We start from the raw sequence: 27,189 nt of genomic DNA, 5'->3' as shown, positions 1-27,189 counted from the left end.
GCTGTTGCTGTTTGTTAGTGTAACCTTTTGAATCTAACAGATAATTGTGAGTATTTCAGGTTTTCTTTCTTTCCTGGTTCATATATTGTGCTAAATCATGGCTCACTTAATCATGGTTTTTGACTAAATTACAGTTTATACATATGCTAAGCCAAAATCAAGTAAATCACATTATATCTTACTACAAGGTGTTAACCAGTTCTAGGTTTCTCTTATTTACATATTCTTCATAAGGTTAATCTATTTGTCGTACATTTGCCTGGAAAAATTGTCAAGAGGGTTTGCCCCACTTCTTTGTGTACAAGTTTATTTTTATGTGAACATACCTTGGTTTCTATCACTTGATCCAGAAATTTAATTTATACCATATCAAAAGGGTTGTTATTCAAAGTAATTCAGTACAATTCTAAAATAGAATATCCTCCAAATACAGATACAAGTAATCAAAAAGTTTATTTGTTAAAAAAACTTTTTATGTTTGTAGAAATCAGATATCAAAAAAGGAGAGCTTTGTTGTAACAACCATGAGAATAATTATTTACAAGAAATATGAGCATGCCTTGAACTATGTAGCATATGCTCTCCTGTATTGTAAAAGAAAATAAAAAAACAGAAAAGTCTCCCACAAAGGCAAGGCTCAGCATTGTTTTATCTTTTGCGGTGTCCATGCTCTGCAAAACTGACGGTGGCAGGGGGTAGTAGTGTCCTGTACTGCAAATGAGCAATGTGCGCTGTAAATACAGCATTCTTAAAGTGAAAGACAGAGGTCCAAACAAAATGTCTTCATTAAACCTCTTGGGGATAACATTGTTCAGTAATAGAATCCACTTCTAAAAATTAGAATGTCTTATTATTTCTGCCAAAGTTTATGTTCTAGACCAGCAACATTTAGAAGGTTATTTTTTTTCCTGCTGGCTTGACCTTGGATCTGGTCCAGTGCTTCTTGGCAGGCCACCAGCTCTTTGTATCTCACTTTGTCTTGGGTAGCTGCAGTCATGTTCTTACTTGCCTCATTCTCAGCTTTGCCTTTTAACTACTTAATGTCTTTCTTCCATGTTATCAACTTCTATCAACATGTTCTAAAATGCAGTAATTTATTACTTGTACCATCAACAGAGTCTCAAAATTAGTTACATCCTAGTGAGTACAGAGGAAATTTTGGAAGTTTAAAGAGCTCTCGGTATATCTCCCATTTGAACTGGAGTTTCAGCCAAAGTATCAATTTAACAAGGGAAAGTCGATAATTTGTTTCTTGAACCCTCATTTCTCAGCTCTCAAACTACTTCACTAAAAGTCAGATCTGGGGGTGCTGTCTGAAAGAAGATTGCTCAGGAGGAAGAGGAAGAAAGAGATTACCTCTTGGATTTACAAGGTGTTCATTTCCACAGAATTGCAGAAATAGCAATAGAAATAGCAGTAGATCATCCCTGTTTAGTTCCCAGTAAGGTCAGGCAGGAATCCTGCTTCTTTAACCAACTCTTGATAATTTCCTGGTGCAATAAATAACACTCTTATCAGAATATTCTGAGCTAAAATATACAGTATGTTGAATAGTTCTGCTTTTTATGTATTATCTGTTATCCTTTTGCCATATTCACAAAACCTCTTCTGGATTGTTAGCATCTCTTCCCTCTTTTCAGCGTCAGTTCTGTCACTGACTATGCAGCTTCAAGTATATTTTGACGTTTAGTTAAATCCATTCTTTCTTCTACCCACATAATTAATTCCTATACTTTTGGCTGCCACACAATCCCTAAGCATAATAGAGCGACTCCTCTGCTTAATGGCGTTGGAGGTGTTATTTTCTTAAATGCTTTGCTCTTTCTTCCTCAAATGTACATTTTGTGGTTCTGATCAAATAGTTCAATTTTAGTTCCATCAGTCCAAAACATTCTGTTTCAAAATACTTCAGGCTTATCAAGACTTTCTTTTATGATGTCACTTACGATGAGTTTTGAGAAGTTTTCCTCTGAGTACTGTTTCATGCAGATCTTAACTGTACAAGCAAGGGAATACTATGGAGAACTACTCCAATGTCAGCTAATTTTTTTCAGCAGATCATTTGTATAGATATATGAATTGTGTTTTGTAGATCTGACCAGTTCTAGCAGATACTTCTCCTGGTCTTCAAGCTAATATTGCATAGTCAGTGAAGAAATTAAAGCTGAGAAGAAGTTGGATATTTCAGCAAGACAGTGATCTGAGCTATACCTCCAGATCAACTATGAAGTACTTACAGGAAAGAAAGATAAAGATTTTGGGATGTCCTTTATAGTCCACAGACTTGAACAGGAATATTTCAGACACATAGTGCATGTAAGGAGAGTTAAGAATATTTCTGAATATTTTGAGGTCATGACTATTCTGATAATTGTCAAATACGAGGAAAAAGAGAAGCTTTAGGTTTTGGCTTGTGGTACCATGGACAGGAGATAAGAAATACAATTTTCCAAGCACATCAAAAGGAGTTTTAAATTTGCAGGGGGTACAGCAACAGGAAATGGAGAGAATTTTTCAAGTTTGACAAATGCATTCTGCTTAATGTGTAAGCATGCATAAAATAATTGTTCTACATGAATATCTGTGAGAATTTCCCTTAAAGTAGAAGTGAAGTGGCAACAGGCTGGAAACCAGAAGTCTGTGAGTTCTAGTCCCACCTTGGGCATGAAAGCCGGCTGGGTGACCTTGGGGCAGTCACTTTCTCTCAGCCCAACTCACCTCATAGGGTTGCTGTTGTGGGGAAAATAGGAGGAGGAAGGAGTATTAGGTATGTTTGCTGCCTCGAGTTATTTATAAAAATAATAAAGGTGGGACAAAAATAAAAGAAATAAATAAAATGTTGGTTGAGTATTTTTATTTATTTATATATATTTCAAATTTCTATCACCACCCATCTCTCCCGAAAAGGGGACTAGTAGGCCAAAGAGGCACTGATGCAAGAGTGTATGCGATCTTTTACTTGGGGAAAGGGAAAAAAAAAAGAACTTCAGAGAGCATTTCCGAAGAGTCAACAGAGTGTTTCTGATTATAATTGTTTAACAAGAAGATTTAGCTCACATTTTTTTCTTTTAACATTAAAACAAAGTAATATTGCTGATATTAACATTTTCTGGAAGTGTCCTATACTGAAATAGATCTTGATTCAGCTGTTCTGCCTGCTGCATCTCTCCAGATTTTCAACAGAGGTGTTTTATAATATTTGGAAGGTGATGAGAATTAAATGTTGGAGCTACTGCATGCAGTGTGTGTTCTCTGTTAGGGTTTTGCAAAGCATTAGAATGCACACCACTCTAATCCTTTGCAAAGCATGCTGGCACAAGTAAGCATGTGTCCTCAAAGTGTTAAGGCAACAGTACTTTGGAAGACTTGGTGCAGCAACTTTTATAGCTTTTTTTTTTTTTTAACTTTGTGTGCATGTGTATGTGCACGTGCAAACATGGATGCATAGGTCATATTTTTGCTGGGACTGCCAGTGAAGCACAACAGCTGGGCATGCATGCACATGTGCAGACAGCTGAGGAAAGCCTTCAGAACAGCATACCAAGCCTTTTAGAGGATGTGGCTGCTTTATCATTTTGGGGAGAAGCATTTTGCTCATTCCAGTGAGCTTATTAGCAAAGCACCCTTTTTGAATGTTTTGCACAGGCCTATTTTCTACCATTTTGCTATCATCTTTCTTGTAGTGGAATAATACTGTTTCTAATTTTGTGCAATTAACTCTGAAATGTATGGCTATCACTACTGTTTGTGTGTTAGATTTTAAATTTGTTTATATACCACAAAGAGAACTCTGATTCTTGAGTGATGTGGAACTGTAATAAATAAACTGGTCTTGATTTATTGAAAGCAGATTCTACAGTCCCATGCTTGTATCATATTCTCAATCTCCTTCAGAAAACAAGTATTACACGTGTACAATGCCCTGTTGCAAATCCTTTTATACAAAGTCTAAGTTGGATGATAAAATGTCAGAATAGCCATTCATGTGGTGTGGATAGCTGTTCCGATAATTTTGGAGCCTTTAGTTGGAGCCACTATGATGTGATCTATCAATTTTGCACCAAGTCCAATTTGAATACGGAGTTTTTAAAACTCTTATTTTATCTCTTACTAGTTTACAGCATCTTATATATCTGCATCTTATCCTGAAACACTCAAGAAATAGGTCATAGAGGAATTTGTTTCATTTGCTTTCATTTATTTCATGTTTAAATTACTGCAAAATTATTTCTGAATAATGTGTTGCATTTATATTGACTGGAATACGTGGCTCCGGCAGATATCGAATGTCATTCTTGTCTTAGTAATCTTTTAGCACTCTTTTTCAACACAATAATCACTTCCTGCATTTCGCTATGAAGAGGGTAACCTAGTAATATATGTAAGTTCAAGATAGTTAATACACTTAAAGGCTACATATTCTATATGATGTATTATAAACATGGGAATTTGACCTTGCTAGCTATGCTTTTTCCTGCTTTATACTGATCACAATCATCATGATAAAGATTTATCCAAAACATTCTTGGAGTAGTTTCATCAAACCTCTTTCTTAAACATATCTGTACCTCTGATAGCAATTTTTGGCAATCCCTCCCCACTTTTTTTGGATTTTAAATGGTCTTGTTGCATGGATGGCAGATTCCATCTTTTTTCTTAGTATTTGGAAAAAAAAAGTAACTATTTTGCAAAGTGCTTTTTACTCTAGAAACTAGAACCTTTTAAGAAAACCTATAATAAGTATTATACAGCCAGTTTGGGGTAGTGATTAAAGCACCAGCCTAGAAACGGGAGACCATGAGTTCTAGTCCCGCCTGAGGCTCAAAGCCAGCTGGGTGACCTTGGGCCAGTCACTTTCTCTCAGCCCTAGGAAGGAGGCAATGGCAAACCCCTTCTGAAAAACCTTGCTAAGAAAACTTCAGGGACTTGTCCAGGCAGTCTCTGAGAATTGGACACAATTGAAGAGAAAAAAAAAGTGGATTATGGTGCCCTCTAGATAGTTGACTCATACAAATAGGAGTTAATGAATTAATAAAAAAACTTCTGTCTGGAATTGACAAGAAAAGTGTACTAGCAAACAAGTCCCAGAGAAAGTGAACAGAAAGCTAAAAATTTAAAACATCAAATCCAATGTGTAGGAAAACAATCCATCCTTCAAATTCAGTACAAGAAATAGTAACGGAAAGACAATTATATATTCTCAGCTCTCATTACACTTTAGATGGAAAAACAAGCCAAAACTTTTTTTTAAAAAAAAATTAAAAATATAATCCAAAAATAATAATCACCAACAGATTCTTCCACTTGTTCTTACTGTAGAAAGCTTCTCTTAGGGTACAAAATTTAAAAAATAAATTGGGTGCTTTAGAAATGGGAAGGCAAGACTTACTTCCCCTTTAAGAGGCTGCAGCGCAGCTCGGAAAAGATGAAATCCCAGCCTCCCGGTGAAGTCTTACCGTTTGATCGCGCATGCTGTCCATGATCTCCTGGCTACAACTCACCATCTAGAGGACAAATGGTTCAACTTCCAGGCTTTTCCTTACTCTGGAGAAACGCTTTGGGCAACAGAAAAAGCCAGCCAGTGCCCGAAAAAACTGCCACGATGCCAAATCTTCCCACAGAGCTCATGGGCAGGGCTGTTCAGTCCACCACAATCCCACCGGAAGTCTGCTGCCTGAAGCATGGAAGATTTTAAAGAAGACTTCTTTAAAGTTCCATCGTGAGCATAAGCAGGCTTTTAACGAGATCCTTTCAGAGTGCTGTCAAGCTATTCTGCAGAGTGTTCAGGACATTGGAGAAGAGATTGTTGCTAAAATGTGTCATTTGTCTGAAAATGTTATGATGGATGGTGAAGATTTTGGTAAAGATGGGGACTTTTCTACTGTTAGTAAGATTGAAGTAATGCCAGCTGAAGACTGTGGTTTGGTGTTGAGGGGGTTAAAATGACTGTGAGAGTTTAAGACTGCACAGGGAGTTGCCATGCTGGGGAAATGTTATGTCTGTCTGAATCAGTGTTATGGGAAAGAAGAGAATAGGTTATGGGGGAGTTTTTTTTTTCTGCTGAGAAGTCTGCATTTTTGAGATGGGCAGTTAGGCTGTTGGACTTTTATTTAAAAAAAATGCCTTATATGTAATAGGGAAATATGTAAATGCCCTGGTATACTTTGAGGAGGGGTGAAAAATCAACTTGTAATTGGACTGATAATGAGGCTGTTATGATTTCATTTTTTTAATGATTTGGACTAAGATTTACAGGATTTTTGATTTGTAAGATTTAAAAGGTATTAATAAAATATAATAACATTTTATATTGTCTTTCAGGTTTAATAGGGTTGAGATTGTTGTAGTTTTATTATAAAGGCAGACAATTTGTTTATTTTTAAAATTTGATGTTTATTATAGTAGACAGAAATATATAGAATAATGGTAGGAAGGAAATAATTAAATAGATGGTGTTTTAAGGGGGAGGGAGGTTGAACTAGAAATACACACACGCACACACTTTCTCTTTATATATAAAGTGAAGGAGTAATTGTATTAGTGATTAATACATGTGTTAATGGAAGGATTTATAGAAATAGTGTGATCTTGGTTTGATATAGAATAAGGATTTGATTATGGAAATTGCTGTATATTCTTGCTGTTGAAAGTTGGAAGTCACCTTTGTATGCAATCTTCAAATTCTTTTTTCTCGTGTTTGACACTTTTTAGTTTCTTTTTCTTTTTTTGTTTATAGTTTTTTGGTTTTCTGTAGTTTTTATCTTTGTTTCAAATACAATAAAAAAATTTACCCCCCCCAAAAAACAGAAAAAAAAAAGTGGGAAAATATTTTCTGTCAATTGTACAATATATGCATAATCATAGAATTGTTTGGGGTATTATTTCCCACTGCTCTGATATTATAACTGAAAATAATTAGCTGGCTATTTCCAACTAATTAAATGTCAGAAAAAATGAAGCTGGAATACAGCAATCAAAATATTAATAATATTTTAATATATGTCTTTCATACTTAATTTGTCTTTAGTCTATTTCATATTTCACATACTTCCTTTGTGTCAAAAGTTGTTTCTTGTTTCTCCTTGATGAATAAACTGAATATAATTTGAGCTTCCAATAGAACTCATTTTTGCCAAAAATGGATATAAATCTGAAACCAGAGTCAGTCAGTCTCTCCCACTACCCCCACCTCCCTAAAAACAGAAAATTTTATGTTCTTATGATCCTCTAGTCCAGCCTTTCTCAACTTTTTGACCCTGGAAGAACCCTTGAAGTGTTTTTCAGGCCTCAGGGAACCCCTGCACATTCAGGCTCAAATATAGGCCAGAAGTTACAAAATTATATTTGTTTCATGCGTAGGCCTGTTCTTAAACTAAAACATGTTCTTAAACTAAAAATAAAGAATGAAACTTTCCTCTTTAATGCGAAATTGCCCGAATTTGAAATAATTTTTAAAATAAATTGTGATCTCCCAGTGATCTCTCATGGAACCCTGGTTGAGAAACCCTGCTCTAATCTAATTCTCATGTTTCACAACAACTTCTGCTCACCCATCCTTTACCTTTTCCTTGTGCCACATCCACCCAGTAAAATTGTCCCCAAGGATCTTCCAAACTACTGATGCTGTTTTACTGGGATGTACCCAGAGACTGCAGGGAAAAGAAGAAACTTGATCTGCCACTTACTGTCTGCTTTATTTCCCTCTTACCTCACTATACGCTCCATTCCACAAGGCATGTTTTCTATATCTGTACCTCTAAATAAAATTACACTCATCTAATGCAGCTATAAAAGCTGATGTAATATTGTAGTATGTTTAAAACACCATGAGACTTTTTGTTTGTTTTGCTGCAACATATTAATATGATATGACTTTTTTTTTTTGGTACCTTTGAGACAAGTCCCTGCAGTTTTCTTGGGAAGGTTTTTCAGAAGAGGTTTGCTATTGCCTCCTTCCTAGGACAGAGAGAGACAGAGACTGGCCCAAGGTTACTCAGCTGGCTTTGTGCCTCAGGCAGGACTAGAACTCACAGTCCCCCGGTGTTTAGTCTAGTGCCTTAAGTACAGTACAGTACTACACTAAACTGGCTCTCATTAATGTGGCTACCTCTATTTTGTTTTTCATTTTTTGAAACTTTTATGGTACATAGTATATAGTATATATGGCATGGGTCCAGGCTACCTGAGGGACAGGCACATCCCCATGACTTCAACCCGTTCTACCTGTTCATGCAGAGAGGGCATGTTATGGACCCCATTGGTAAAAGAATTCCATTTGGCGGGGTCCAGGAAACAGGCCTTCTCTGCAGTGGCTCCTGCCTTTTGGAAAATTCTGCCGCTGTGCTTGGGGTGGGGAGGGCGGAGGTCATTCCTGGGGATGGCTGGCACCTTAGAGTGTTCCCCTCATATTTACAATCTTTTGTAGCAATCTGGATTTTTATTTTTTATTTCTATATTGTATTGAGTTATATTTATGTTTTATTTGATTACTGTTTTTAATGCTTAATTTATTAACTTATTGTAAACTGCTCAGAGTCCCCCTTTTTTTGAGAAATAAAATATAACCTTATCTTGCATACTGTTTCTGGATACTTTTCTAAACGGATGTTTTAATGAACTGCATAAAACATGTGATACATGATACATCAAAAAGTTATATTGCTCCTTCAAATAGTGATACAGGATATAATGCAAGCTACCTTGTTATTTTGCACAATACTTTAGTATTACTAAATTTTGTTTCTGTCCTGCTTGCTTATTACTGCCTATGGTAATGTGGGGTTTACACTTTCCCATTTTTCTCCTCAGTTTTGGCAAGCAGTCTGGAGGGAAACGAGGTTGTGAGTGTATTGTGTTGGAACCTTCGGAAATGATTGTGGTAAGGATCATTCTTTAAAAATAATTGCTTGAGGGAGAGGGAGCTGCTCATGCTGTGTTCCTCTGGCTATGGCCATAGAGAATTTTCTTGTGAATCTGTGCCTTTCACTGATTCGTTGTATTTTCTATTAGTAATTTCTTACATCATTGAATATTTTTAAAGGAATACATATACCATACATACAATATCAGTGTTTCAGAGTATATGTTATGCTTTCCGTGAGGCCTGCACTGTGTTCCTATCTAGCTACCGTACCTGGAAAAGCATTTTTGTTTTGTTGTTATGGTGTTATGCTACTGGCTCAAATCCAATCACCAGCCACAGAGTTTCAGAGAAGTTTCTCTGATAACTAATATGTTTATCTTTCTCTCTTCTGTCATTATTTCTGTTTGTTTACAGATTTATGTAGTTTAGATTTTGTGACTTCTTTGCTTCTTGTTATTTTACATATCTTAGTGTCAGTTAAGAGGGACTATGCAAATGTGCTTGTATGCTTAGCTTGGAGAAGATTAAGCAGATAGAAGCAAAAAATATTGATTCTTTCAAATATTTAATTTGTCAAAGATTTGACCTCTTTCTTTAGGTCAGACCTCTTTATAGCATTTAGCTTTCTGGTCCATGTAGGGTGTTCTTGTATTACTGATTGATCCAAGAGTTTCATCATCTCTTGAATTTTGGATATTCCTTGCTTACAGTGATACTGGAAAGGCATATGCTCATACAGTTCTATACTCTCTAAAAAAATTATGTAAGAAAAGTATTGTTTGTATGAAGTGGAACGGTAGGAAGTACTTAGTTCTATCACTTAATTCTACAGGTTTTACATCTTTAAAAATCAATGTGATGTTAGCGTTATTTTTTTAAAGAGAACATCATCTGAAATAGCTTGTTTGTTGTTTTTTGTAGCATAGGCTACCCCGTGCAGTACCTAAAAAACATCGTTCTACAGAATTTAACGGAAAGATATTTTTACAAGGCTTTTTAAAACTTTTTTTTATTATGTTTGTAGTTTCATAGTTCTGGCAATATCTGAAGGAAGCAGGTGGGTGTGCTTTCTATAGTTCTTGCTAACAATTCATTGTGTTTACTTTTCTGGTAACAACCATGCTTAATATTTCGTTTTCAGATTGCTTAGCTTCTGGAATTTTGCTGCGCTGTAGGCACATAAGGCCCTGAAAACAATGATGGATTCTACAAAATAATAGTGTGTGATTCATTAATATTCTTAGACCCCTCGTTTTTCACAGTTATATTTTGATACTGAAGGTGTTTTCAGCATTTTGTGGATTTTGGACAGATAGTCCTCATCAGAAAGTCTACTAGAAGTGAATCTGGAAGTATATATTAAGCGATCGAGTAATCTTGGGGAAAAATGATTTTATATACCATTAGCAAACCTGTTCCTCTATGGTGATGTAACCACATGACAGACTGGCATTGGCAAATATAAGACATAGGGGTGAGTGTACATGTCTGTGTGTGTATCTATATCTCCTAAAAAAGTAGAACTTACAAAACAGACTAATGATGACTGAATGTGTCAGAATTCTGAATACCTGAGGGTGAGAAACCTGGAAAGAAGTCTGGTGTAGTGGTTAAGGTGATAGATTGGCATCAAGGACCCAAGTTTGATTCTGCTCTCAGCCACAGAAGTTCACTTGGTGTATTTGGACCAGTCCTTTTCTCTTTGTCCAATCTGTCTTCACAGGTTTGTACTTAAAGAACCCTTTTGAATTTTCAATATTTCTGCATAAATATGACCTAAAATGTGATCTGTTCTCCACACAAACCCTAAAACTAGATAAAGAGAACCCAATAAATAAATAACTTAAAAACATGATACTTGTTCATTTATTTATTAAGGAAATTATCCAAAGTTACATATTTGTGTGTGGCAACAGTATGTGAACCTTTGCTTTCAGTAACTGGTGTGCCCCCTTTGGGCAGTAATAACTGCAGATAAACATTTCCAGTAACTGTTGATCAGTCCTGCACATCAGCTTGGAGGAATTTTAGCCCATTCCTCCTTACAGAACAGCTTCGACTCAGGGATGTTGGTGGGCTTCCTTGCATGAACTGCCCACTTCAGGTCCTTCCATAACATTGCTATAGGTTTAAGGTTAGAACTTTGACTTGGTCATTGTACAACATTAACTTTCTTCTGCTTTAACCATTTGCTGGTGGTATGACTTGTGTGTTTTGGGTCATTGTCTTGCTGCATGACCCACTTTCTCTTGAGCTTCAGTTCATGGACAAATACCCTGATATATTCCTTTAGAATTTGCTGGTATAATTCAGAATTCATAGTTCCATCATTGATGGCAAGCTGTCCTAGTCCAGAGGCAGCAATGCAGGCCCAAACCATGATACTGCCACTGCATTCTTATGCTGGAATGCAGTGTTTGCCTTTTGCCAAACAACAGTTTTCATTCAAGCCAAAAAATACTACAGGTAGTCCTTGACTTACGACCATTTGTACAGTGACCATTTGAAGTTACAATGGTGCTGAAAAAAATGGACTTATGACTGGTCTCTGAAGTTATGGCCATTGCAGCGCCCCCTGCAGTCATGTGATCAAAATTTGGGTGCTTGGTATCCCACCCACACTTAGCACCACAGGGGCACTTCAACTTCCCTACCCACCTATCTGCCCCCCATCTTTGCCCTTTTGGCCACCCTGCACCTTGCCTGAGGGGTGGCAAGCAGCCCCAGAACTGTGTGGCACTGAGGCTGCTTACCATGCTGCGGCTCAGGGGCTTCTTGGCGTGCTGCAGCTCTGGAGCTGCAAGAAGCCCCTGAGCCACAGTGCAGCATGAAGCTGCTCCTGGAAGCCTCAGCTGCCCCAGCCCAGCCCCAGCTGCCCTTGCCACCCTGCACTTCGAGGCTGCCCTGTGCTCTGCCACCCCAGCTGACCTTCGCCATCTTCTTGCTCCTGCTGCTGATGAGGTGTGCCCAGTCTGGCCCTTCGCACCAAGAAGCCCCTTTGTGCTGCACCGCTGGCCTGGGGCTTGGCTTCGCGCTGTGGCTCCGGGGTTTTGCAGGGGGAAGGAGAAAGCCTCACAAATGGCCAGCAGCTTCCAGTGTGAGCTGCAGAGTGCACGCCAGAAGCACCTGCAGACTCTCCAGGGGCATTTCTAGTGTGTGGTCTGCAGCTCATGTTGGAAGCTGCTGGCCATTTGTGAGTCTTTCTCCTTCCTCCTGCAAAACCTATTTCCTCCAAAGTTTCTTTCAGCTCCAAAGCCATGGCGTGCCAAGAAGCCCCTGAACCGTACCATGGCAAGCAGCCCCAGAACTGTGTGGTTCTGGGGCTGCTTGCTGCTCTGCAAGGCAGGGTGTAGGGCAGCCAAAAGGGCAGAGATAGGGTGAAGATAGGCAAGTGAGGGGAGTTAGAGGTAGTCCCTTACTTTGCTGAGGCTGGGGGCTGGAAGGGATCAAGCCCAGAATGGCTCAGATTGGGGTGGGTCCTCGGCTAATGACCGGTGGAATTTGCTTAATGATGGCAATGGGGAATTCTGGTATTGCCATCGCTAAATGATGTGGTCACGTGACATCTCACTTTACAACTGCATTGGTTAGTGATGGAAATTCTGGTCCCAGTTGTGATCATATGTCGAGGACTACCTGTATTTTGGTCTCATCTGTCTGCAGAACATTCTTCTAATAGCCTTCTGGCTTACCCACATAGTCTTTTGCATGTGGCATCGATGTTCTTTTTGGAGAGTAGTCGCTTTCTCCTTGCAACGGTGCCATGCACACCATTGTTGTTCAGTGTTATCCTGATGGTAGTCACATTAACACTGACATTCACCATTGCAAGAGAGGCTTTTAGTTCCTTGAGTTCTTTGAGGCCTTCTAGAATATTACATGCCTTGTTATGATCTTGGTTGGTTGACCACTCCTGGGGAGAGTAACAGTGGTGTTGAATTGCCTCCATTTGTACACTACCTGCCTGACAGTGGACTGGTGGAGTACAAACACTTTGGAAATAGTTTTATTACCTTTTCTTCTGGATGGGAGAAAAATGGCAGACAGCAAACAGTGGAGAGGATGCTGTTGTGAAGACCAGTGACCAGGTGTTAAGCCCAGGTCAGTGGTGCCTCTCTGGATAAGGAGAGGCTGGGAGATTGCCCATGTGTGCTCTGAAAGGCTGCTCCTTGTGAGGAGACCCGCAAGATCCAAAGAGGTTCTGTGGGCTTCTCATGAATCTGAGTGGCAGGGGCCCAGGAAGAGACAGCAAGCTCACAGCCATGGGGGAGCCTGTAAAAGGACATTGGGTTTGTGAAAACCCCCATTTTCTTCATCACATTTGGAAGACAATTATTTCAAAGTTAAAGAGAGATCTTCAGTGCAGCAGAGCGATCAAGCCACCTGTGAGTAAGCTTCCATCTCAGATTAAAGATAATAGCAAAGGAACAATTTAAAGGATTTAAAACTGATTAAATAAAAAACGCTTGTTTTTAAAATTTAAATTAAGTTTAAATTAAGAAACTTTAAAATGGACTTAGGGGACAATTGAATTTGGATTTACTGATTTTAAAGTATTTTTAAACAAGTAAACAATATATGTCTCTGTAGGAAAGAGTTTTATTTGGACTAATTGGGGACAGTGATTGGACTGTTTTGCAAAACAGAAGATAAGGGAAAGTCATCTGACTACAGAACTATGGTGTGCTGAATGGGACTAAAGACTTAACGATTTAAAGAGCTCTGGTAGAGGCATGGCAAGCTGAACACATCTCCTGGGAGAGTGGAATTGACCTCAGCAAAGACTGAAGAACCAGTGAATTAGACTGGTCCTTCAGAACATCTCTAGACAAGGAGAGGACAGGAGATTGCCCAGATGTGCTCCAGACAGATGTTCCTCACGCGGAGACCACAGGACAGTGGTCCCCTGCGGGTTTGAGTGCTGAGAGACAAAGGGATTGATCATCAAGCTCGCAGCCACAATGGAGCCTTTTAAAGGACACTGTTTGCTAACCTTGCTTCTAATTATTTTTAGAAATTGCCTATTTAAGTATCTTAAGGCTATTAGAGATTTTTGGAAAGACAAGTTTGAAAAGCTACCTGGCGAGTCTGTCTACATTTCTGAACAAAAGAAAAATTAACTAAAAGTTTAAGAACTTAAAGAATTTGAAATAAATTGCAAAAAGCTAAACAAAATTTTGAACCAAGAAAGTTACCTTTTATATATATAAATGTTATTAAATTTTTAAAAAGGAGATAAAAACTAACAAAAACTAATACAAAGTAAAGAAAGAAAAAGGAAAAAGGGAGAAAGAAACAAAAGGACAAAGGTGCAAAAATAAAACATAAAAAGAAATAGAAAGAAGAAGCTTCAGATTTCCTTTGCAGCAAATACAAGTATGGAGTCCTCAGTGTTCTCTGAGCCTTGTTGTTTTCTTGCAGACATTTCATTGCCAGACTAGGCAACATCTTCAGTGCGAAAAGGGAGTGGAGTTTGCTCTCTGTTTATATACAGAGCCACTATATATAAACAGAGAGCAAACCCCACTCCCTTTTCTCACTGAAGATGTTGCCTAGTCTGGCAATGAAACGTCTGCAAGAAAACAACAAGGCTCAGAGAGCACTGAGGACTCCACAGTTCAACCCTGAGCTACAGATATTCTCTTCAATAAATACAAGTATGCTTACAAAATTATCATTTACTCTATGGTTAGAAATAAAACTTCCTTTTTTCTATTATCTAATACTTTCTAATCATCGAAACCACAAATCAAAAGTTCATTTTTTTTGTTTTATGCAAAACGTCTAAGGGTCAGCAATAAATATAGATGTTGTCTTTTCTCTAATCAAAGAAATCAATTTAATTATCTCTGCATGTTCCATCATCTTCACCAACCATTCCTCCATTGTGGATAGCGCTGAACCTTTCCACTTTTGAGCATATAATAATCTCACTATAGTTATCTTATATAAAAACAAAATTCCATGACTTTTTTCTAGCATTAGTCCCAAAAGGAAAATCTCTGGTTTCAGGAACAAAGATAGTTATCAATGAATTAAGGGTCTGGACAAATTTGGAATATTGAAACCTTTAGTATAAGATTTCGGAACTAACTATATAAAATAAAGAGCTTTTCATGGGAACCAGAATTATTTTACCTGCTGTAAGTCATAACAGAGATTAAAGTCCTTATGATTTAAATTGGACGCAAGAGGGTACTAAGATTCTTGGCAAAAAGAAAAAAAAGGAATTGGGATTTATAAAATGACAGAAAATACTAGAACATTTGAAATATTAAAGGAGATCTTTGAAGAATGCGGCCAGAAATTAGTAGCCACAATATCAACAATATCAGTAACGATGTTTGCTTCTATGGATAGACTGTATTTAAAGGATAATGAAGAAATAACAGATGTGAATAAAATCCTGCTTGATGCAGAAATAGTAGAATCAGAATTATTGGATTAAAAAGAAGTGTGGATTACAAGACAGAAGGCATGTAAAGTGGAAAGACAAATAACAGGCCAACAGAATGACCCGGATAAGGACTCTTTACTATATACACAAAAGAAACTGGCTGAATTTTTTAAAATTAAAAGGAAAATGCAAATGCAATCAAGAGAATGACCTGGATAATGCCTTTTTATCAGATTTACAAAGAGACTTGTTAAAGCCTCGAAAAAGCCTGTGTGATGGGACAAGGAAGAATTGAAGAGAGATCAAATTCTATGACAATATTTGAATGAACTAAAGATTAAGATTGTCAGAGATAGGAGGGAATATAAAGTTGGTTTATTTGATTAAGGTTAAAATAAGACATACTTTTATGAAATTCTGGCAACCTTTTTTCGGACTTTTTGTTGACACCAGGATTGCTGTCTTAGGGATTTGCCTATAGATAATGGATGGGTAATGGGAAGAAGAGATATCTGTTTGTGACCATACAGGGCTGAAGAGCTACCAAACTTGTTTATACTTGTGATGAAGATTGGAAGTCACTTCTTTATATATTTCTTTTCTTTTCTTTTCTTTTCTTTTCTTTTCTTTTCTTTTCTTTTCTTTTCTTTTCTTTTCTTTTCTTTTCTCTTATTCTTTTTCCTTTTTCTTCCTTTGCATTTTTCCTCTCTCTTTTTACTTTCCTGTCTTTCTCTGAGTTTAGTTTGTATTAGTTTTTATTCCTGTAATAAGTTTAATATATATTATATATACAGTTGAGGCATTCCAAATGGTCTTTGAGTAACTGGGTAAGAACATTACAGCTACAATAACAGAATAACTGCCTATGTGAATGCGTCATTTAAAAGAGGTCTGAAAGAAGAGATAAAAGATGAAAAATAATTTTGAAGAATCGGCAGGACAGCTGAGTGGAGAGGTGAAATAAATTAAAGTCAAGGTGGAAATTTTGGAAAATAAAATGCAAATAATAGAGAGGAAATTCAAATATTAGTCAAGAGATGAAAAAAGATGCAAATAATGGAGAAAGAATCCTGTTTGAGGCCTTATAGAACAACTTGGTGAAAATAGTAAGGAGAGGGCTGTTGAAGCCTTAAAAGTATTTTTAGGATGGGAGGAAGAATATATGGATGAAGATCAGGTTCTGTGACAACATCTTAATGTCAAATTAAGGATTAATCGTGCCAGAATACTAAGTAAGAGAAAGGATTACAAAATTGACTTGTTTGATCAGAGATAAGACAATAAGTACTTTTACAAAATACTGAAACCCTTTATGGACTTTTTAATGAAAATGGATAGAACTGAGTTAATAATTTTTTGATTTACCAATTGAAAAGGATTGGATATGGGAAAAAGTGAAATATGTAATGTAATTTCAAAGAGGGAGGAGTGATATTACGAGTGTTTGTAACTCCTGTAAAGATGATCTGAAGTCACTTCCTTAAATATCTTTTTCTTTCTTTCCTTTTTCTTTTCTATTATTCTGTACTTTCTATTTTTTCTATTTTCTTCTCTTTATTTTCTTAATCTTATTTTGTATGTCTTTTTACTATTGTTAAAATCTTTAATAAAAATATTAAAAAAGAAAGAGTTTGTAACCTTTTCCAGCCTGGTGAGCATCAACCACTGTTTTTCAGAGGTCCTCAGAAATCTCCTTCGTTCACGCCATCAACCACTTCCACATACCTATGTTGTGAAGATCAGACTTTGATAGTGAATACCCAGAGATAAGTCAGGAACTCCCACACTCACACCTGATTATCACCCCCTTGCTTGAAATACGTTTCCCCTTCAAATGAACTGATAATCATAGAGGTTAACATACTTTTGCGACACTTTTGGATTATTTTCCGCAATAAATAAATGAACAGGTATAATGTTTTTGACTCATTTGTTTAATTAGGTTCCCTTTATCTAGTTTTAGGTCATATTTATGCAGAAATATTGAACATTCAAAAGGGTTCACAAACTTTTAAGCACCACTGTATATGAGGAAAGAGTGCCATGTATGTATGTATGTGTTTATTTAAAAGATTTGTATGGTGGCCCATCTTAAGCACAGCTCTGGGTGGCTCACAACAATAAAACCAGTAACTATAAAATCATAAACCATAAAATCAAAAAACAAAAACCTGGTGCCTCAGCCATTCCTTTGGGATGCCCAACAACCAGCTCCAGATATCCCCATTCTGTCCCACCAGCTGGGTGAAAAGCCAGGTCTTGATGACCTTCCAAGAGGATAAAAGGGTGGTGGGGCTACTGAACTACCTGGGAGTGGGGTGTTCCATAAGGTAGGGGCAGCCATGGAAAAGGCATGCTTCCGAGGTCCCACTAGATGGCAGGATTTCAGGGAAGGGACCTGGTGTGTGCCTACCCTATCCAATCTGGTAGGAGGGGCAGATACTCTCAGGGAGAGGCGGTCCTACCTGTATGCTACCTTTTGCTCCTGAATAAGATGGGATGTAAATCTAATCAGTAAACAAATACAAGTCAGTAAATATGAGCTGAGGGTGAGGATAGGAGAACGTATAAAATGTAAGTATGCTAATGAAGACATGAATGAGAGGAACATGGAATGAGAACATTGCATATCATTATGTTTTCAAGAGTGTCTTTGTGTTTTTTCATAGTGCTACAAGGTTGCTTTGACAGTATGAAAATTACAAAGTGATCTTATGATAAATGCTATATACAATAATAGGAGCAAATACACGCACCCACACAACCTGAGCATTTTTTGGAAGGTCTTATGAGTTATTTCATGTTTTTTTGAGCATTGGGGTTTTCCCTGCAAGGCAAGATATTATTAATTGGAAATTACTGCATTTTCCCACAAAGCACAGAATCAGAGTTAGAAGGGATTTCCCAACTCATGTAGTTCAATCCTTGTTTGAAACAGGAGTTACAGCCTTAATAGTATCTCTAATAGTTGTCTATCTACCCTTTCTTAAAGGTTTTGTAAAAGAATCAACAGCATATGATGTATATGATGAGTCAAGTACAGTAAGCTGTATTTCGTAACCTTGTACATATTTCCTTTTGAAATCTGGGCTCTGCTGTAGCAACTAGGATAGCCTCTTGCATGACATTATGACAGCATGTTGTATGGCATGAGAACTAGCCTGAAGATAACTATAGACGTATCTGCAATGGTATTTTGAATTAAATAAACAATGAGTATTCTGATGGACTAAAATGATGCTTTATTGCTGTAGTAAATAAAGCTTACTACAGTCTAATTATATGATTTGTTTGAATAATTTACATAATAGATATTTATATTTATAGTCTTCTAGCGAAAGCACTTGTATGTTGTAATAAGGTCAGTGTCTTCTCTGATAAATAGGTAAATTCATTGCTGTTGTCATAAATGGAACATTCTTAAAATAACTATTATGTTTTATACAATCTGTTCAAAGATTTGCATTTTTAAGACTCATTAACTTCAGTGAAAGTCATTTAGGTGCCTGTTTAATTCAGCCTTTGAAATCAGTTATTTCTGCATCTGCTAACTTTGTGGCTATCTAATAATGGTTTCAAGAGTTAAATCATACAGTAATTGCAACAAAACACAGAACCTTCATTAGATCCCTGTTTGAAAGACTAGGTAATGAAAATATTTTTCTCTATTTTGGAAATAATTATATAATTATATCTTTATTTTTCATATTACAGACAATTGAAGCAAGGTTCATGTTGACGGAAATAAGTTTTTTTTTCCTTACTGCACATCTCTTACATACATAGGAATTACCTCATGTCTCTTTTTGTTAGTTCTTTGTATATATGTTTGTCTCTGCTATTTCCGGCTGAGACGTCTAAAAGAAATATGAATGTCGACTTTCTTTTTATAACACGAATGAACTTGAAGAGGAACACGTTCTCAACATTGCTCAGATTTGGTTCAAAATTTCTTTTATGATTTGTATGTGAGACAAAGTAGAGGCAGTACTCTAGCTTTAAATGAAGTGAATCTGATAAATTTTACTTCAACATACATTGTTTAGTAGGCTTTACAAATAATACTGTCTGTAGTAAACAATAATAAATGTCATGGTGGTATAGTTTATTTTTGTCTAGGGAGCTGTTTTAATGTATATAAAACTGTTCAAATCCAGTGAACAGTTTTTACTGATAGATAGCTTTGCTTAAGGATTTTTTTTCTTTTTTCTTTTTAAACAAGACTGTTTCCCGGAAGGAAACTGTGGCCTCTTGGTTCATTGTAATTAGTAATTGAAGAAGTGTCGCTTTAGTTTCAGGAACTTGTGTAGATTTCTTAAGACACAGTCACAGTATTAACTCATGCTGAGCCTGTCTTCATGAATTTTTTAAAATTACATAGACTTTCATTGATATGGAAGAACTGGATGTTTAATCAGGATCCTGAACATGTGTTCCAGGTAGATAATTCAAAAGAGAATGAAGACAGTATCTTGCAAAGGGAAGTGCCTCTTCGACAATCTCGACGGAGGTTTCGGAAGATTAATCGGAGGGGAGAACGTCAGACCATTACAGATAATGTGGATGTTAGTAGCTACCTTTCAGTGAGTGTATTTCCTATACTCTTAATTATTTACTCATCTGTATTCATATCTTTGTGTGTTTGATTTTCTGTTGGATCAAATGAAGAGATAGGTAAAATTACAAAGTAGATTTTATAAAATGTTGAATTTTAGATTGTTCTTTATTCACAACGCTTTAAAACAACTATAGCTGTCTCAGAATCATTCTAATGTTCTATAGACTCTGAAGATTAGCATTGTGGCATTTTAGTAATTTTAGACAGTGAGAGTTTTTATGCTGAAATGTGTTTAGATATATTTTGTGGAAGTTCAGCTACCATGAAGAGAATTCATGCTTAGCACAATAAGTCATTTGTATCAAATGAGCTATAATTTCAATAAAAAAACAACAACTGGAATTCCCCATACACAATGGCAGACAAAAGATTAAAGCTGCCCTTCTCTTCTCAGCCTTCTCCCCCCTTTCTTGAATTGAGATCAATTCTCAAGTTGTTCTGGAGATTGGTTTTAGTCATTTTTGCAGATGTTAGAAGTTTGCTGAGTGCTCATGTTTCAAGAGTAAAGTTTCATAAGGGTTTTTTTTATAAGTACTTTTTGTGTGATTTTTTTCTGAATCTAATGTGTAGAATATTTCTTCATAAATGTATCTTGTTTTAATGATCTTTTGATCATTAAATTTGATCATTAAAAGGCATATTGAAGAAGGTGCTGCAAATGTATTCACTTAAGTTATTTGAATGTCACATTTCAGTCTTTTGTCAGTAGCTGATAATTCTTTTTTTACTTGTATATGATTATATTTATATCCCTTTTTTCTTCTAATATAGGCCCCTTACTCTTTTGGGCTGGTGGGTACTTGTTGCATTTTGAGAATATGTTTTGGGTGCTCTGCTGGTACAGCTTGCTTATTTACAAAATAAGGACTTTTGCAAACAAAGCACTGAGCTGAAGCTGTCAGTCTTTTTCATTTTCTAAAGAGAAGTGATAGGGCTACTTTAGAGCCTGGAGGAATTTTTGGAAATAGAGTGTTGCTGGACACTGGTACTTTGGTTTGCAGTATTCGAGCTTCTGGAAGGGGGAAGACTTCAAATTACATACAAAATTAAGAAAAATATGGATTGTTGAATCACTCTGGGGGAGAATTCCAGAATTATGGAGCCCATTACAGAAAGGTTCTATCCTTGCTAAATACCACAATATTCTAATTAGGGGCACATTCATATAAGCAAAGACAATCCTGAAAATTGTCTTGTTCCATTTAAAACTGCTTTCTGAAGTCCTTAAATTTCAACTTTGTTCAAGGTTCAAAGGAATAGAAAGGATGTAGATAAGTTTTTCTCAGGCTTCCTAGAGTTCTTGCACCTTGGGGTAGAATATAAATATTTTAAGTAAGTAAGTAAGTAAGTAAATAAATAAATAAAACCCATTTCTTCCAGATGTGTTGGAACTGAAATTCACCAAATTCCCAGTGAGTTGCAGTGCTAAACTTTTTGAAAGCTGCTAGGTTAGGGAAAGCTTCTTTAGACTATATAGCCAAGTTTAGCTAAGGGCACATCAGATGAAATCTTCAATCATCTGTAATTCAGATACTTTATAATTTAGATTATAACAAAGTAAGTTATGAATGCTATATGGTATTTGTTGCTTGTTTTGACTGAAATGATGCACTGGTGTGAAGGTATGTATATCTTTATGTACTAAATATCTTTATGTACTAATTAATATATTAAATAAGATATGTATCATAAATAACACACTGAGATAATTTCAAATAAATTATTGTATCAGGATCATATTAGCTATCCATCTATTCTTCCATGTTATAGCTGTTAGTTCCTTAATGATCAATTTTATGTTCTGGCAAAACATTTATTTTAAAAACTGTAAAAGATGAGATTTAAAAATGTCTTAATATATTAAGATATTAACATACTAAGATTTTTTTTCCTTGAATGCATTTTATATTTTAAATTCGTTTTCTCAGTAGCCCTATATATGCAGAAATAACTTGTTGCTTTTGGTTCTTCTACTCCTCATTTTTTGTACTACTATTTATAACATACAATGTTATGTTTTCTTTATAGATTAACTTACCTGAATACATTTAATTTCAGTAGCACTGCAGGCTTGTAAGAGAAAGATAGTCAAAATAAATAGAAACTATAGAAACTTCCCTAGAAGAAAAGTTATAAGTGGCTATTTAGTTGAGAGAGAGGGAGAGAGAGAAAGGCAGGCAGGCAGTCATAGGGTGTAATAAAGATGTATAAAATTATGAATGATATGGAGAAATGGATCAGTGCACAATTTTTGTTTCTGTTACTGACAGTTTTAAGACATCTTATATAGTCATTTGTTCTAGCAGGTGATTTCTTATAACGTGGAATAATAATGTTGAAGTTATGCTCTTGTGATAACTTAGTAATTGCTGTTTCATGGGCAATTTATTTCAATTTTCTTCATTTTAATTGACCTATTCCCAGCTTTATTGTTAGAAACAGCAGATATTTAACCTACCATCTATTTGAGAGAAAAACCTGTGAAAAGAGAAAAATAATGTTCTTTCTTTTTGTTCTCCTTCCAAAATCTTTTTATGCCATCTGATGTTGCTTGCTCATGAATTCACCTGTGCTCAGCATGTAATTAAAAGGACTTCAGTTGTATACCAAGTTGTATAGGATTTTCAAATTTATTTGCAAAAGAAAGGCATGACTGTTGTGAAGTAATTTCCCAAATAGTACAAAAATGGCAAGTTACTCAGTATGTCATCTCTAAAAATTCCAATTATTGTCACCGAAGTGCTCACAAGAACAAAGGTGTTTGTTTTGGTTTATATTGTATATAACAAAACATTGCATAGGAATGCTGCAAAATTATGTGGTTGAATATTTTCTTTTGATTGAGGGGAGGGGGCAGAGCCCTTAAACTTCCATTTTTTAATTTTTTTTTTACATGCTTGCAGACTGGTTTAGCACAATACCTGGAGAGCTGATACTCCTGTCTGTCATTGTGGTGTTAACTGATGTTGTCATATGTTACAGGAAGCTGCTTTTCTGGCTGAATGCCAGATTACTGATTCAAAAGCGACAAAACAGATATAAAAAGACACCCAAAACATGGATCACGACATCATTTTAAAGAAGCTGGCTAGTTGTTTCTAGAACAGAAAAGACATGCTTGTGTCAAATAAACCACTAAAGGGCAATGGCACGGACCCTTTTGACTGTTGGAGATTATCATGATTTAATCTATTTTAACAGGTGACTAATGTTACTCAGATATACCGTATTTTAATTCATCTCATTAAGAAGCTTTCAACATTCTTAATGCATATTCACATTTTTTGAGAGAGCAAATTCAACTGCATTTATTCAAATATATTGAAGTTCTTTCTGGAACATCTTAATTGCTATATTTTCCAGATTGTTAGACAAACCATTATATATGGAGTCCTTGGTGCTCTCTGAGCTTGGTTGTTTGCTTGCAGATGTTTCATTACCCAACTAGGTAATATCACCAATGCAGTGTAACATATTAATTAATTAAATATTCTTAAAAGTTTCTGATTTTTCCAGTCAGCATTCTACACAAGCAAATCATTCTATTGTGTTTTCCTGTTAGGAATTGTTGATATCTGTTTGGATATCTGTTCTCAGAGGCATAAGTATAAGAATGAAATATGCCTTACGTTTTTGTTAAAAATAATGTGCGTTGAGTTTTAGGTGTTTCAGAAACCTATATTTTAGAATAGAGAAATAGCTTTTCCTTAAATAATTACTTCCTTTGACTTTTAAAATTATTTTGATTGTGTGGCAAATCATTCAGTGCTGAAGACCTAATATATCAAGGTTTCAGAATACTGTGTATCTCACTGAAGTAAGAATTTATTTGTTTCATGGTAGATATCAACATTGGAGTATAGCCAGGATTATTCAGTTTAATGTTTGTTTTTTCTCAGCAAAGAAAGTGTTAACAATATTTTTATCTTTTAAATATTTTTAATAATTTCACAAATTCTAATTCAGGTAGTTATAGTTATGCACATCTTGAACTTATTATAAGCTGTATTGTAATTTCTAGATTTGGAAGTGTGTCTACATGTTAAGTACTAGTTAAGTCCAGTGTCTTTATTGTGGTTAAGGACCAGTACAGAATAAACTCAATAGTATAAACCAGGTTACATACAAAAAGGACAGATTGTAAAATTAACTGGACATATTAATTGGCTGTGCATTTTGCATATAATGTTGCAGAATTTTGCTACATTTGGAGTAACAATCATTGATACCTTCTAGATTTGGGGAAACTTGTCTATATTATATTGTTAAGTACATATTTATTCACATTGGATCCAAAACATATTTACTTGTGCAAATTTTGTTTGGGAGTATGTGTGAAAAAGAGTGTTTAGCAGTTGACTTGTTCTGTTTCCTTGTGTTACATTGTGTATCTTTCAAAATGGGCTTTGATTCCCTGAAATACAGATTTTCATGAGGTATGAAGGACTGCAGCCAGTTAGATGAGTGGTGTGCAGAAGACTGCATAAATTAGATTAACGTAATATAAAAATGATAGCAGAAGTTTGCAAATTCCTAAAGATAAAAGGCAATCGTGTAACTTTTGTTGTAAGGTCTGTTATAATGAATTATCATTGATGGTGTCTTTTTGAAAAAAAAAAAGGATTTTTTTTAGAAATCTGAGAATCTTTTAGGTTTGGCTTTTGGAGTTGGCTTTCTTTGAATGCATATTTGCATTTCTTATTTGTGAGTAGTTTATTTTGCAGCTCTTTTGCAAGTAAGAAAACTTTCCTAAAATTGATATATTGCCCCTTTTCATTGAAATTATGTTTTCTATATGATTCTTCCCCAAAATGAGATATTCATCTGTAGGAAATATGCCAATGAATAAAACAAATAATCATTTGCATTCAGTTAACCTTATATAATTTGAAAAGCAAGCAATATATACTACAAAACTCAGATGTACCTGTAAGTTAATAGACAAAGAGAAAGTGGCCTGGTGGTTAAGGCACCAGCCTAGAAACCAGGAGTCTGTGAGTTCTAGTCCCACCTTAGGCATGAAAGCCAGCTGGGTGACCTCGAGTCAGTCATTCTCTCTCAGTCCAACTCCCCTCATAGGGTTGTGGCGAAAATAGGAGGAGGAAGGAGCATTAGGTTTGTTCCCCACCTTGAGTTGTTTATAAAAATAATGAATAAAACAATCTTTTTAAAAAAGTAAGGATTTTGTTTAGTATCTCTTTTTATTTGGAAAAAAAACCCCTCCATTTGTCCTATTAGTATTGCTTGTATTTGTGAATAAAGCTGTTTCCTTTTAATCTCCCATCTAAATATTCCAAAATGAATTTTTGTATTTCTTTTTAACAGCGACTGAATACTGTGCGCATTTTCATTAAGCTATTCACCATGATGCTTTTTCTAGTCAGTCGCTGGAACACATTTCCCAATATCTGTAAAATTGGAAGGGGGTGGGTGGGGAGGTTGTGCCAATGTGCATTGGTTTGTGCTTGCTTACATTGGACTGTATTTGTCCTTGGGGGTCAGTCCATCTAATTTGTTAAATTATTTTGAAGCTCTGCAGTTTTTTTATTTACTTTATTATCGAGAACAGTTCAGTGTCATTAGCAAACTTGACCAGTTCCTTGCTCATCTCTAACTGCAGATCATTTATGAACAAAATAAATACCAGTAACGATCCCTGGGGGAAATCATTTGAAACATCTGTCCAATCTGAAAATTGGCCATCTATTCCTACTCCCAGTTCCTGTTTTTTAAGTTGTTTAGGAGACCATGAAAACACCTGTTGTCTAATCCCCCAGTTTCTGGGTTTGCTCGGGAGCCTTTGGTGAGGGATCATATCTAAAAGTATTTGAAAGTGAAAGTATAGAATGTCTATTGTATAATTCCTTGCATGAATAATAACAAATATATGCTGTCATTTAGCTAAATTAGAGAAGTACAGTATTAGCACCATGACTGCCTTTTAAAACTTGCTGTCTTATGCAGGAAGCTATGTGCTTAACCTCAAAGATCTAGAAAAGTTACTGAGGCCAGACCTCTGCACTTGCAGAAGTTAACTGGAATTCTTTTAAGCAAGACTTATTCTTTTATGGGTTTCACTATTTTGGTGTAATAATACTTTGTGTCTTTTGTGTAGAACAGATGTTAAACTCTAATTTCATGTATTTCCTCCTCCTTTTTAAAATTAGGAGTCACATAGGCTATGTTCCAGTTCTCAGAAACAGATGCTGACCTACCTTAGAATGTACTAAATTTTCAAAGTTTAGGGGAATATTCATTTCTCCTTTTCTGACTTTGCAATTATATAATATCAAAACTGAAAGAATAAGGGAAATTTAATATACGGAGGTGAGAGAGAAATGTGCATAATCCAACATACCTTTTTTAAAAAAATTTCCCAAAGCATTCTTGATTTTAAACTGAACTTAAGAATGTTTGGAATTGTGTAGCTAATTCATATTCTCAAGGTAATAATTATTGGAAATAAAATATTTTCAATCAATCAATTTTATATCGGTCATAGATCAGCATACAACTAATAACATAACGATTACGCTAAAATAGAAATACAAATAAAAAGTCATATTAATAGCATAAATAAGGTAAAGATGAAATTATTAAGATAAAATTACAGAGTATAGGTATTAAAAAGCAAAAGAATCCTATAGCATTACAATTAATTTTACCGTTTATAATCTAAATACTATAAATAACTAGGGCAAATAACTATAGAAGGACATAAGTAATACTAGAATTTGTAAAACACTACGAGAATGTAAAGCTATGCTAGCTTATATTATCAAATCAATTTTTATTCAGTCATAGACCAACAAATAAACCAGAAGATTCACATCTGATTAGAATAAAAGAAAAGCCCTTTAAATTCTAAAAAAATTCTAAGAAAAATTAGGATACTGCTGTGTGCTATACAAATCATAGAGCAATATTTAGCTATGGTCAGTGAGGTAAAATCAGATTGGTCTGATAGAAACAGCTTGAGATAAAAAGAATCCAAACGACCTGGATGTTTAGTAAAAAATTGAGATAATAATTCCTGGCGAGCATCTGCATAGAGGGGACAATATAAAATTCTGTTTCTTAGAAAGGTCTAAGAAATAGGACTGAGAGTCAGATGTTTTCTTACATTGATGAATGATACGCTTTGCCACATTTTGTGCATATATCATCCAGCCACAGTCCATATAATTTCATCCTGCCTTTGGTTCCATATTATTTGTATTAAGCATTTGAGCTCCAATTGTAATTGTATGGTTTCTTTATGTGATCATGCTATAAATTTATGTCAAGCTAAATTGATACAGTTTCCTAAGG

General features: G+C 35.6%; 1 protein-coding gene across 2 annotated transcripts in view; it reads left to right on the top strand.

Annotated features, from left to right (window-relative positions):
- Positions 1 to 27,189, top strand: part of RAPGEF6 (Rap guanine nucleotide exchange factor 6) — a 171,051-nt gene that overhangs the window by 46,791 nt on the left and 97,071 nt on the right. For both annotated transcript variants that reach the window (XM_063292322.1, XM_063292321.1), the window contains exons 5-6: positions 8,809 to 8,878; positions 19,700 to 19,843. In XM_063292322.1, coding sequence (XP_063148392.1) covers positions 8,809 to 8,878; positions 19,700 to 19,843 — 214 coding nt within the window. The remainder of the gene's footprint in view (positions 1 to 8,808; positions 8,879 to 19,699; positions 19,844 to 27,189) is intronic.

This window comes from Candoia aspera, chromosome 2, assembly GCF_035149785.1.
Source record: "Candoia aspera isolate rCanAsp1 chromosome 2, rCanAsp1.hap2, whole genome shotgun sequence".
NCBI classification, from domain to species: Eukaryota; Metazoa; Chordata; class Lepidosauria; order Squamata; family Boidae; genus Candoia; species Candoia aspera.
The sequence above is the reverse complement of the archived record's forward strand: the minus strand, read 5'-3'. Positions and strand labels throughout refer to the sequence as shown.